General features: G+C 43.7%; 1 protein-coding gene across 7 annotated transcripts in view; it reads right to left on the bottom strand.

Moving 5' to 3' along the window:
* Positions 1-239: 239 nt before the first annotated feature.
* The window catches only part of IGFN1 (immunoglobulin like and fibronectin type III domain containing 1), a 41,103-nt gene continuing 29,593 nt past the window's right edge, over positions 240-11,749 (bottom strand). For 3 of the 7 annotated variants that reach the window (XM_085527108.1, XM_085527109.1, XM_085527107.1), the window contains 13 exons: positions 10,441-11,706; positions 9,584-9,708; positions 8,589-8,730; positions 7,775-8,071; positions 6,913-7,212; positions 6,326-6,499; positions 5,786-5,914; positions 5,018-5,320; positions 4,452-4,540; positions 3,523-3,718; positions 2,906-3,205; positions 2,132-2,458; positions 240-1,226 (listed from right to left, as the gene is read on the bottom strand). In XM_085527108.1, coding sequence (XP_085383234.1) covers positions 1,207-1,226; positions 2,132-2,458; positions 2,906-3,205; positions 3,523-3,718; positions 4,452-4,540; positions 5,018-5,320; positions 5,786-5,914; positions 6,326-6,499; positions 6,913-7,212; positions 7,775-8,071; positions 8,589-8,730; positions 9,584-9,708; positions 10,441-11,706 — 3,668 coding nt within the window. In that variant the 3' untranslated portion in view covers positions 240-1,206. Of the gene's footprint in view, positions 1,367-2,102; positions 2,459-2,905; positions 3,206-3,522; positions 3,719-4,451; positions 4,541-5,017; positions 5,321-5,785; positions 5,915-6,325; positions 6,500-6,912; positions 7,213-7,774; positions 8,072-8,588; positions 8,731-9,583; positions 9,709-10,440; positions 11,707-11,749 lie in introns of those variants that run through there. The other 4 variants (XM_085527112.1, XM_085527113.1, XM_085527110.1 and 1 more) reach the window with 4 other exon arrangements.

Genomic DNA, 11,749 nt, shown 5'->3' on the forward strand with positions numbered 1-11,749 from the left:
ATTGCTGCAGGTGCCAGCCAGGAATAGCAAATGTAATGCCACACATTCACTACACAGTCCTACAGTATCTCATCAGCATAAGTAAATCCAAAGCTGGTGAGACCTTGCTGGTGTTTATCACTCAGCTTTGCAAGAAATATACAGGCACTGCACGTGAAAATGCTGTTCTAATGGAGCTGGATTAGCATTCAGAGCTGGCTGGGCCTCCTTCTCAAAAATAAACGCATTTTACACTTGAATGTTAATGAACAATTGTTTAATTTAATGACCTACTGTTCCTATATCTGTACAACACTGTACAAAATATAACCAAGAAACATTTCAGCCCCACATGAATGTTTGACTGGCTGTCTGAGGATCCAGTGGCTTTAAGTCCTTGATTCTCCTATTCTCTGAGATGCTGTCATGAAAACTGTTGTGGTACCAAAGCTCCAAGGCACTGTGTGGTCACCACGATGTTTTGGCTTTCCATTCTCATTCTCCATTCAGTGATGGAATCCTCCAGCCATAGCAGAGGACCTCTGGTTGTACTTCGTACTTCTGGTCAAACACGAAACATCTGCAACCTCTTTTAGCATGAAGCAATAATACTCTAGGGATGCCATGAGGTAGGGACAGCTATGTTTCAAAGGTGACGCTTAATGTGGTAGCGCTCAGGACTGCTACATCCTTTTCTTTTATAGCTGATCTGCTCACACAAATACAACTGGTTCTAGATTTCCATTCATTCTCATCCACCCACTTTCACTGCCAGTAGCACTGCCTCATGTTAGCCTTGCCTGAGAGTTCCTCTTACATGGATGAAGCCAGAAGACACACTGCTTCCCACTTAGATGCAAAGGGAAATGGCACAGCTGCTGCTGGTAGTGGAATTAATGCTTCTACCACACCTGGGCCAACTGCTGATAGTTAGGTGGAATCCAAAATGAGTGCTCCAAATTAGAAAACCACAGGATAAGAGGCCAGCTTCAAAGATCTGGTGTTGAGAAACACTCTCGTGGCAGCCTGAGCAGTAAGAAGTGGGGCAGGACGGTCTCACACCTGCCTTCTCCATGCAAAGTCTCACTTTGGCCAATTATTTTTTCACTCTCATCTTCTGAGTTTCGGAAGCTTCTCATTTGTTTTCAAGGTCATAGAGGAAGGTCAGGATTATACCATTCTCTTAAAGCTTTTCCTCGCCATTGTGACTACAATGCAGCATCCTGTTCAAAATGCAACTACTGGATCTGAAAAAGAAAGCACTCAGACTATATTGCACATCTGAAAACAGACACGTAGCCTTTGTGCAGGGCCAGTTTCCAGAGAAAACCTTATTTACACCAGAGTGAGGAGGTGGTTCTGGGAAGGCTCTGTTACAGGCCGGAGTCTGAAAGTAAGAGAAAGAGAAGTAACTCAGCAGGGAAGATGGTCTGACAGGCATAAAAAGGACATCCTCAAATCTTAATGGGTCAAAAGGATCAACGTCTGAAAAAGGACTACATTTATTTGACCCATTTCTCCATTCATAACATCCCACCTGAGGCATCTTGACCTACGTGCAGAAAATTGTATCAATCTAAAAGCTATTTCATAATGAACTGGGTGAGCTGCTAATTAAGTGTATCCACAAATACATTCACCACATGTCCCTCTTCAGCCAACAACACTGATTCTGTACTTACATCAGGACCCTCATTGACTCTGGCTAACTTAGACTGTCACTCTTCCCCCTCTCATTGCCTTTGGCCAACAAACCCCAGCTTATCACTCACTGCTTCACCTTCCTGCTGCCCCAAAGTCTTCTGTCCTGCATCTCCTTCACTGCAGAGATTCCTAACATAGATATTACCTTATTAAATGAAAACAGAGTATTTCTTTCTGAAAGTTTGCTCTGTGGCAAACCCAAACTGCTGCACTCATGAGGAAATCAAGGTTTGTTTTTTTCCACATTTGCCTTTTCATTTTTGTTTTATTTTGACCATTTAAGGCTAACTACAAGTTCAATAAAGCAGTCCAGACATATTTAGCATCACAGGACACTGCTCCTATCAATAAACACAGCTGTATGGCTACTATTTTTAAGGTGTCTTGACACAAGAACGTTTATCTTAACACCACACGATGAAAGAAAGGGATATTTAAAGACTGTTACCTTTAATAGTGAGGGAGGCTCTGCTGAAAGCACGGCCTAACACATTGGTGGCTTCAACCATGTAATCTCCTTCATCAGACTTGGAAACACCAAGGATCACCAGGGAGCAGACACCAAAGTCGTTTGTGCCAAAATAGGCAGGATTATTGGAGAGGTCTCTCCCATCTTTGTACCACGTGACTTTTGGAGGTGGATGGCCTCCAACTGCACAGCTCATGCGGCACTCACTGCCAGTGATCACCACGTGAGGCTTCAGGGGGACAAGGAACCTCGGGGGCTGGTTCTGATTAACTCCCCTGTACCTCTGTGGTCTGACTTCAATGTCAGCTGGTGAAAGAAAAAAATACACAACATATGGTATTACACACAAACTCAGATGTTGCTTCAAAGACAGAGCAAAGGACTGGTTTAAAACTGTGACAATTTACATCTGGCACCACAAATGGTCTGAGACCCCACAAGCCTGTGGAGTGTAATTGGTGTGTCTTCTCAAATAGGTCAGAAACATCATGTTTCTGCAAAATTTAAGCCTTAGATTTTGCTAGGAATTAGTATAACAAATTATGTGACATGGCTGGAAACAAAGGTCTCCAACAACAACACATAGAAATGATGATCCTTCCCTACCAAAATGGCATTTCTTATTCTCTAAGCACCTTCATTTTGGGCAAGAGTTTAAAGGAGGAGGGACCTATTTCAAGACAGGGTGTTAGAAACAAGGAGCAAAGCACAACGACATCATTACACAGATAGCTGTTTGCAAAAGCATTTTACCCTTTGGTTTTTGAATTCTCCAAGGCTGCACAGTGTCGGATGGAGGACTGGATCCCAAGTGATTTTTTGCCACAACCCTGAAGTAGTAGTCCCTGCCTGGGATCACTTTGGTGTAAGTGAATTTGTTGGTGTAGATCAGGTCACCCACTACGTGCCACACGCCTTTCTGTGATTCACGCTTCATGACTGTGTAGAAGAGATTTCTTTCCCATTTCTCAGATGTTGAGGGCTCCCAGATTACTGTCACTATATTTGGCACGTTCTCTCTCAGTTCAATAGGTCCAGGTGGTTGTGGGATATCTGTCAGATGAAAACAAGTAGAATAGAAGATGCAGGGAAAGTGGAACAGGGCAGGACACTAAAAACTTCAAGTCCATCACATATTTCATGCTTGAGCTTTTGGGAGACATTCTGATCATTAGAAAGGACACAGTTTGATTCCTCTTCCAGATGCACAAGCTTATTTGTTACTAACTGAGCATTAGACTGAACTTCTGGGACTCCTTCCCTTCTTGTGGATAGAGGTAAGAGGGCTGAACTCAGTTCATTGCCTACTACTGTATATTCACCTGTAAATCTGTTATGCACACACACAGAGAAATGCATGTGACAGTTACCTGTAACCTGAACTTGGAAGCTGAATGTTTCTCTTCTTCCTGTCCCACTCATGAGCTCAATGGTATAGATGCCAGTGTCAGTGAACTCAGCTTCTTTAATCAGCAGCTGGGTGGTATCATCTTGAGTGTTTATTTTAGCATGGCTTGGAAGAGGAACCCCATCCTTTGACCAGGTCAACGCAGAACCTGGAGGTGCCTGTGAAGAATAACTGGTTACAGCACACGTGCTCGGCCTCCCAATGGTGTCTTTACACCTACAGTTTCATTACCTCATTCAAAATACACAGCTACAAGACACATATAAGTATTACATAGAAATATCAGAGATTGGCTCTAATGGTCCTGGATACAGAGCTATTAACATAATTAACGTTTTCTACTTTAAAAAATACCTGCTGGTTTCTGAAAGAAAAATAACATCCTAGAAATGCATATTTCTATTTCTCCATCTTTGGTCCCTATATTCCAAGAGAGCAGCTGAGCTGGAGCAAGGTCAGCAGTGTGCACGCTTTACCTTTGCCACCCTCCTCCTGATATCCCAGACTTCACCTGTGTTGTTCCAAGCTTATGTCAAAGCACACTGGATTTCTGTAAGTGATAGCTTATGTCCTGCTGTGCAGTTAAGACAAACAGTCAGAGAATGTTGCTAGAAATGCCACCCCTAAGGCTTTCTAAGGGAGCTGGAGATCAGTTCCAGATGGTGATAACTCTGAGATGGCTGCACGGAGAGCACTCCAAGCACTTTATTTCCTGGGCTAACTGAATGACTATAAACCTCATAAACCACAAATGTCAAGAGTGAGAGCTGAATTCTTTTTTCCCGATTTCCTCATGCAGAAAGCATACACAGAACAGGCAGATTAAAGGATTTACCCAGTGCCTTGTACACATTAAAAACAAGAAAGAGGGATTTCAATTTGAAAACTTACCTCAAAAGGAATATTCACTCGAATGGGATTTCCTGCTTTTATAACCAGGAAATTTTTCACTGTTTTGTCTATTATGAACCTGGGAGAAACTGGAAAAGACAGTGATCGTTGTAAACAATTTTATATCATGACATAATAATTGGCTGACAAACTCACATGCACGTGCTAGCCTTTCCAACAGCTTGTCTGCAGGCTGCTGATAAAGACAGTGGTACGGTAGGAAAAAAGCTCCTTGATTCACTACCAGAGTTCTTTGCTAACCATTCACCTTTCAAGTTCTATTAGTTTTAACTTAGCACTCTAATTACATGAGAGGAAAGGATGTTAAGCTAAGTTCACTACGTTTGCATACATCTGATGTCTCAGTCATGGAAAAATCTATGACACACTTCACCCCATTACAAGGATGATCCTTTGTGTAAAATGACATGAATGCAAAAAGAAATTGCAATGGACAGTGATGACAAGGGAAGCGTTTTTCAACATTCTCGGGAATTCTTTGTGTTTTAAGGGATCTTGAAGAGTAATAATAGAAGCTGAGCACAGCTGACGTGGAATAAACTTACCAACAGGAGGAGCAGCTTCAATACGAGCTTCAAGCTCTGTGGGTTCTCCTGGGCCACAGTCATTGTAGGCTCTCACACGTAGGAAGTACATCTCCTTGGCCTGCAGGCCTTTAACTTTGTAACTGGTTGTCTCTATAGGAAAAATGTTGCATTTGGACCAGCTGAGGTTGTTAGAAGACCGGATCTCCACGTCATAGCCTTTCACACTACTTCCCTCTTTTGCTTCAGGTGCGTTCCATGTCAAGGTGATGCTAGTGCTGTCACTGACGGTCATTTTAAGGTCCCCCACTTTACCTGGAGGTTCTGAAAAGGGAAATTTTATTTAAAAGATCTTTCTAGTACATGTGTACCCTCTTTTCAGTCACTTCCTTGAGAGCCTCAACATTCTTGCAGTGCATTGGATATCCACTCTGCTACTCTGCTACCATTTTGTCTCTGTTCTTCAAAGGTGGATTGAGGTGCCTGCAACACTCCTGAAATGGTCTCAACCTTCCTGAAATGATCTGCAACCCATCCTGACCCAATCTCCACATTGCACAACTTCTGCACAGGGCATCCACCATATCCTGACTTAAACATCACACAGGAAATCCTTCCATTTCTTTCCCATGCAGACAGCGTGTGCTCAGCCATGAAACATTCCCCATTTGTTCTTTGTTTTCACATACTTTTACAAAGCATTGGAAACGTTGCCTCCTCAATAACATCCCCAGTCTCCGCTCAGCTTTACGTACTCGCAGGACAGAAGGATGGTGGCAGTTCACTTACTTGTGGAGTCCCGAGCAAAGGCAGCTTGTGATGGTGCACTGATATCCCCCATGCCAGAAGCATTGACGGCTGCCACACAAAATTCATATTGCAGACCCTTCTTGAGATCGGTTATTTTCAGCTTCTTGTCTGCAGAAATAAAACAAGCATGTTGGCTTGAGTGAGTTCCCCAAGCAGAAAACAGTGAGACAATGCTGTATTTTTACTCCATGCAGAACAGTAGACTGAATTCTCAGGAGCAAAACAAACACTGTCCGATGTTCCCTTGTCTTCTCCTAACCTAGAGTATGCATGCTTCTGAGGTGTGTTCATTGTACTCTCTCCAAAGAAAATATTCTTTGAGAGCTATTAAGCTCCAGAAAGGATAACATTGCTTTTCCTTGCATGATAATTCTAAACTCTTCTATATCAGAAAAGAGGTCCTAGCCTGCACCTGATGGATATAATAGCACATATTACCTTCTCAACCCAACACAGTTGAGCTCTCAGCCTTTTTTCAAGCCTTTCAAACTTGTTCCAGGGTTCAAGTAAGCTACCTACCTGCTATGGGCACGCTGTTGACTGGCACCCAGGTCATGCTACCCTTCTTGCGTTTCTGAACGATGTATCCCGAAATCCGGGAGCTGCCTGCTTTCCGAGGTGCCTTCCAGGATATTGTGATGCTGTCTTTGGTGACACCAATGATCTCGGGAGGATCTGGGGCACCAGGTGAAGCTAGAAAGATATCAATGTTTTATTATTAGAATACTGTTATTGAAGGATATGGAAATATACCTGCTAGATCATTTCTTCCAGGTTTCTCCAATGCGTTTATATGGGTGTGTTTTGAAAATCTGATTGAGACCACTCTGATCATTTTCATGGCCCTCCTCTGGACCCACTCTAAGAGGCCCACATCTCTCTAGTGCTGGGAGCCCCAAAGCTGCCCTTGACCTACTGACCATGCTCCTTTTTATGCAGCCCAAGCTATGACTGTCATGCACAGGCTTGTGAGAAGACTTCACAACCATAATTCAGGTTTAGATTTGTACCAACATCCAAAACACAAGGAGTTTTCTTGATGTGAAACTTTGATAATGAATTTCCCATAGGGTTTTAGGACACCATCACAACAAGTTATTCCTCACCTTTACTGATAGTTACTGCCTCGTTTGATTCCAGTGCATTGCTGGATCCCTCTGCGTTCACAGCTCTCACTCTGAAGTAGTAGCTCGTGTCTTGTTCCACTTTGCTGGTAGTGAACGTAGTGCAGTTCTTAGGGGCTTCTCCCAGAGTCACCCAGTCACTCCTGCCTACCTGTTGTTTCTCAATAATATAGTTTTGTACTGGTTTGCCCCCGTCATCCTTTGGGGGATTCCACTGAATGGTGACATCATTTGCAGAGCTTCCTACAATTTTCAAGGGTCCTGCAGGTGGCTGTGGCTTATCTGAAAAGACAAACACAAGCAGCTGAGTTTCAGATCCAGATGCACTCCTGGGCTTGGAGCAGTCTCTCTTGTTCACCAGCTGGGATACTCAGTTTCTGATGGTACATAAGCCTAGTTGCAGACTGAGGGCCAGGCACTTGAAATGTCTTTTCAAACATCTACTCTTCTAATTCTGGTAAATAGGGGAGAAAGCCAGGTCCTTGCTCCATGGGCTTGTTGTTCTCATAAGCACTGCCCTAAGAGTACAGACATTCATGGTAGGATTGAATTTGACCTTGATGTTGTGCCTGTGCCTGCTGTATGCAGCCCTATTTTCCACAATCTCCCAACATCCAAAACTCAATCAATGAGGCCATCCAAAATGAAACTAGATATGTGTCGTCTTGCATTAAAGGGCAAGTAACATGTCAACAACCATTGCTTGCCATCTTGATCTATTGGAAACATAGCCTTGTTCATCCTGGAATAGCTGGTAGCCCTAAATAAGACTGTGACCAGTTCTATTGGCTCTGCTTCCTCAGCCCTATGATGAAAGCCACTGTAGATATAATGGGGATCTTACCTATTACCTCAACCTTTAGGTCGATATCCAATATCCCACTGTCATTCTTCAGCCTGACCTTGTAATCCCCACAGTCCTTTCTCTCAGCACTGGAGATGGACAGCATGGTAAATGTGTCTGTCTTATCAATACGAATCCGTGAGTCATCTCCCAGTTCTATTTTGTCCTTCAGCCACATTGCTCTGACTGGAAGTCGACCTTCAAAAGGGATTCTGATCACAACTTTTTCCCCTGCCTTGGCCACTGTAGGAACACTCATTAAGTTTCTTAGGAGAATTTCGTCAACCTGTGGAGGATCTAAAACAAAACAAGGTCATAAAAACTGCAGGTCAGAGAGGATAAGGCTAACCTCAGAAGGAAGGACTTCTTTGCATTCTTTAATTTGGTTTTCTGGGTTCTTATCCAAATGGAATCAGTGACATTCACAACAGCGCAAAAATATGTACCTTCACCTTTATTTGTGCACTCAGTGCTTCACACACACGCACACTTTGCAACAGGATAATTGTCAAAAAGCATTTATGGTATCAATTGGCTCCTTTCTACTGAAGCAAATTTTCCTAGACAAGAATGAAGGGCCTGGTTTAATAAAGCAATCTGTGCACCCACTGAATCTTTAAATTGGCAGTGAGAAGCTTTTCATAAAGGCTCCATAGTTATATTTTTATGTATCAGCTCATAATATCTCCCATCCAGGTAATAATTACAATATAATCCCAATAACCAGCTATAGGTCCTGAGGGAACCTATCACATATCAAGCACTGCAAGGCCAGCATTCTGCATTAAAAACTGCATAGTTGGAACAGACTCACCTTCAATAAAAATTGTAGCTTCAGTTTTTATATCTCCAGCTTCAAACCTATACTTCCCAGCATGAATATCTTCTACTTTGTTAATAATGAGTTTGTGGACTAGACCTTCCTTCTCAAAAGTGACTCCTTCCATGCTTGTTAACTACAAGATAAAGCCCAAGTACTTATTCTTAAAAAAGAAAAAAACAAATTAAAGAGATAGACAAAAAACTGAAGTGTAATTGAAAGCATTTATGAATGCCATACATGTTTAATTATAACATTAGTCCAGGATTATATATCTGCTAACTAATTCACATCCACAAAGGCTTGAATCAAAGTCCATTAATGTAAATAGGAGAACAAATTTTACCTTTGACCCTAAAATACTGCTGTCACCAAAGCCTCTTTTTTTCTATTCTTAATGCTAAAACTTTGGTCCAGGCTCCAGGATGGCACCCTGGAACTTCTGACAGTATCACACAGATCCCACAGTCTGACCTAGCTTCTTCTATGTTCTTTTGGGATATGGAATATGATGTCTACACTTGATTCTAAGCATTAATTTGAAAGAGTACTTTCGGTCTTATGCCTGCCTGAAGATCATTTGAAGGTTTTCCTTTGTTTTCCATGTATTTCTCTTACACACTAAGGATTGCAGCACAAGGAAAAGACCCATTTTATCTCCACCTATGTAAAAGAATCCTAGGTTGGCTTAGGGTGGAAGGGACCATAAGGGTCATCTAGTTTCAACCCTAAAATGAAAAACAAAGGAAAATCCAAAGCTTCCTAAGGAGGCAAAAATGGAAATATCTTGTAGTAGGAAGGTGAAGAAAATCTTGGTGAGTTTCTAACAGGAATTTTTATTTAAACAGTCTCCTGCTGAAGCCTTCTAGGACTATACTCAGATCACAGTAAGACTGGCAGAGAGATGGACATCTTGACATGATACTCAATGAGAAGAGACAGAGAGCAGGGCATTACTAACCAAAGAAAACAGGCTAGAGGACACTTACCTTTAACCCATCCTTAAACCAGGTTCCTGTTAAGTCATGTCTGTTGACAGCACAAGACAGCTCAGCTGGTTCCCCTTTCAGGACTATGACATCATTTAACTGTTTGTTGACACGAGAGCGTGGAGCTGAATGTTCAGAAAAGAGAATGCTGAAAAGATGCTAAGTGTCTTGCACTGACAGAGTGAGCATGTGAGGATAAAGGTACTAGTTGGTTTTTTAAATACACCTACTTCAGTCATAACATGCTGTGGTGGGTATTTTAATCAAGCTGTTGGCCAGCTCCACTGAAGGACATTCTAGCTGACAGCATACAATATAGTCCTTGTACATACAATATACTTTTTGTGTGCTTCTCCTTTGCATTGATCGAGCTACAGGGCTGCTAAACAGTCCCCCGCAACAACCCCAGTCATGCTGTCCTCTCCCCTGTGTTCTTCCTTCCCTTCCTCAATCCATCTTTGTTAACATCCCCATCACCTTTCTAACAGCCCACAATTCTATTTACTCTTTTCCTGCTAGATCCCAGTTTTGCTGATTTTACTTCCTTATTTGCATTTACAATTGCCTTGTTACATACTGACTTGGTCAGCAGTTCCACTAGGCAAGTACACTCCCTCCACCATACATACAGGCTTACTCATTTTTACAGTTTTTCATGCTGTCATCATGCTAGTGCAGCCACTGTTAATATTTAAATGGCTGCATACACAACATTCTTCTTTCCTGAGTGTTCTCTAGCCTCACATCTCCCAGTCTCTACAAATATAAAGGGCTGCACCACCCTAAATGGAAGATCCAGAGCTTGCTGTTGTTCATATCAAAACACAAAGATCAGTGATACAGAATTCAACACGTACCTTTCAGATCACCTAGTTGATGTCGTCTTCTCTTTTCTGTAATTTCTGTATTCTTCAAGAAATCACTTCCTTTAATATCAAGGCTAGGTACCTGTTTTCTCTGGATTGCTGAAGGACCGCCAGAAAGGGCTGACATCTGATCAGAACCCTGTGAACTCCGATCAAGAAGACCTGGCTTCCACCCACCAAAAGACCTATCATGGAATTTGCCCCCTGCACCTCCAAAGGCAGAATCCTTGCCATGACGGGAGCCTGACTGTCCTAAATCTCTGCCCTCAGCTCTAGCATCACCTTGACCTGGAAGTGAACCTTTGTGTTCTGATCCTCTGAAATCACTGCCAGTCCCCTTCCCAGATTCACCATATGCAGATTTGCCAGCACGTGAATCCAGCCCATATTCACCACCCATTCCAACAGCACCCACCACACCTTCTTTACCATAGACTGAGTGCAACTCGCTCCCATAGCCTCCCAGTCTGCTAGCACCACTTTCACCAGCCCTGGATCCAGCTGACCCATATGCAGATCCAGCACCTTGTATGGCAGAGCCACCAACACCGCCACCTTCTGAGGATAAACCATCTATACTACCAGCTCCAGCTGGAAGACCATCCTTTCCAAATGGAGACCCAACTCCACCAGCCCCAGCTAAACCTGCACCAACGCCAACCCCAGATGGGAGACCATCCTTCCCATATGGAGACCCAACTCCACCTGCACCAGTTAAACCTGCACCACCAACACCAGCCCCAGCTCCAACTGGGAGACCATCCTTTCCATATGGAGACCCAGCTGCCCCTGCACCACCAACACCAGCCCCAGCTCCAACTGGGAGACCATCCTTTCCATATGGAGACCCAGCTGCCCCTGCACCACCAACACCAGCCCCAGCTCCAAATGGGAGACCATCCTTTCCATATGGAGACCCAGTTGCCCCTGCACCACCAACACCAGCCCCAGCTCCAACTGGGAGACCATCCTTCCCATATGGAGACCCAGCTGCCCCTGCACCAGCTAAACCTGCACCACCAACACCAGCCCCAGCTCCAACTGGGAGACCATCCTTCCCATATGGAGACCCAGCTGCCCCTGCACCAGCTAAACCTGCACCACCAACACCAGCCCCAGCTCCAACTGGGAGACCATCCTTCCCATATGGAGACCCAACTCCACCTGCACCAGTTAAACCTGCACCACCAACACCAGCCCCAGCTCCAACTGGGAGACCATCCTTCCCATATGGAGACCCAGCTGCCCCTGCACCACCTACACCAATGCCAGCCCCAGCTGGGAGACCATCCTTTCCAAA

This window comes from Coturnix japonica, chromosome 38, assembly GCF_054131305.1.
Source record: "Coturnix japonica strain WE chromosome 38, WE-NBRP24, whole genome shotgun sequence".
Lineage (NCBI taxonomy): Eukaryota > Metazoa > Chordata > Aves > Galliformes > Phasianidae > Coturnix > Coturnix japonica.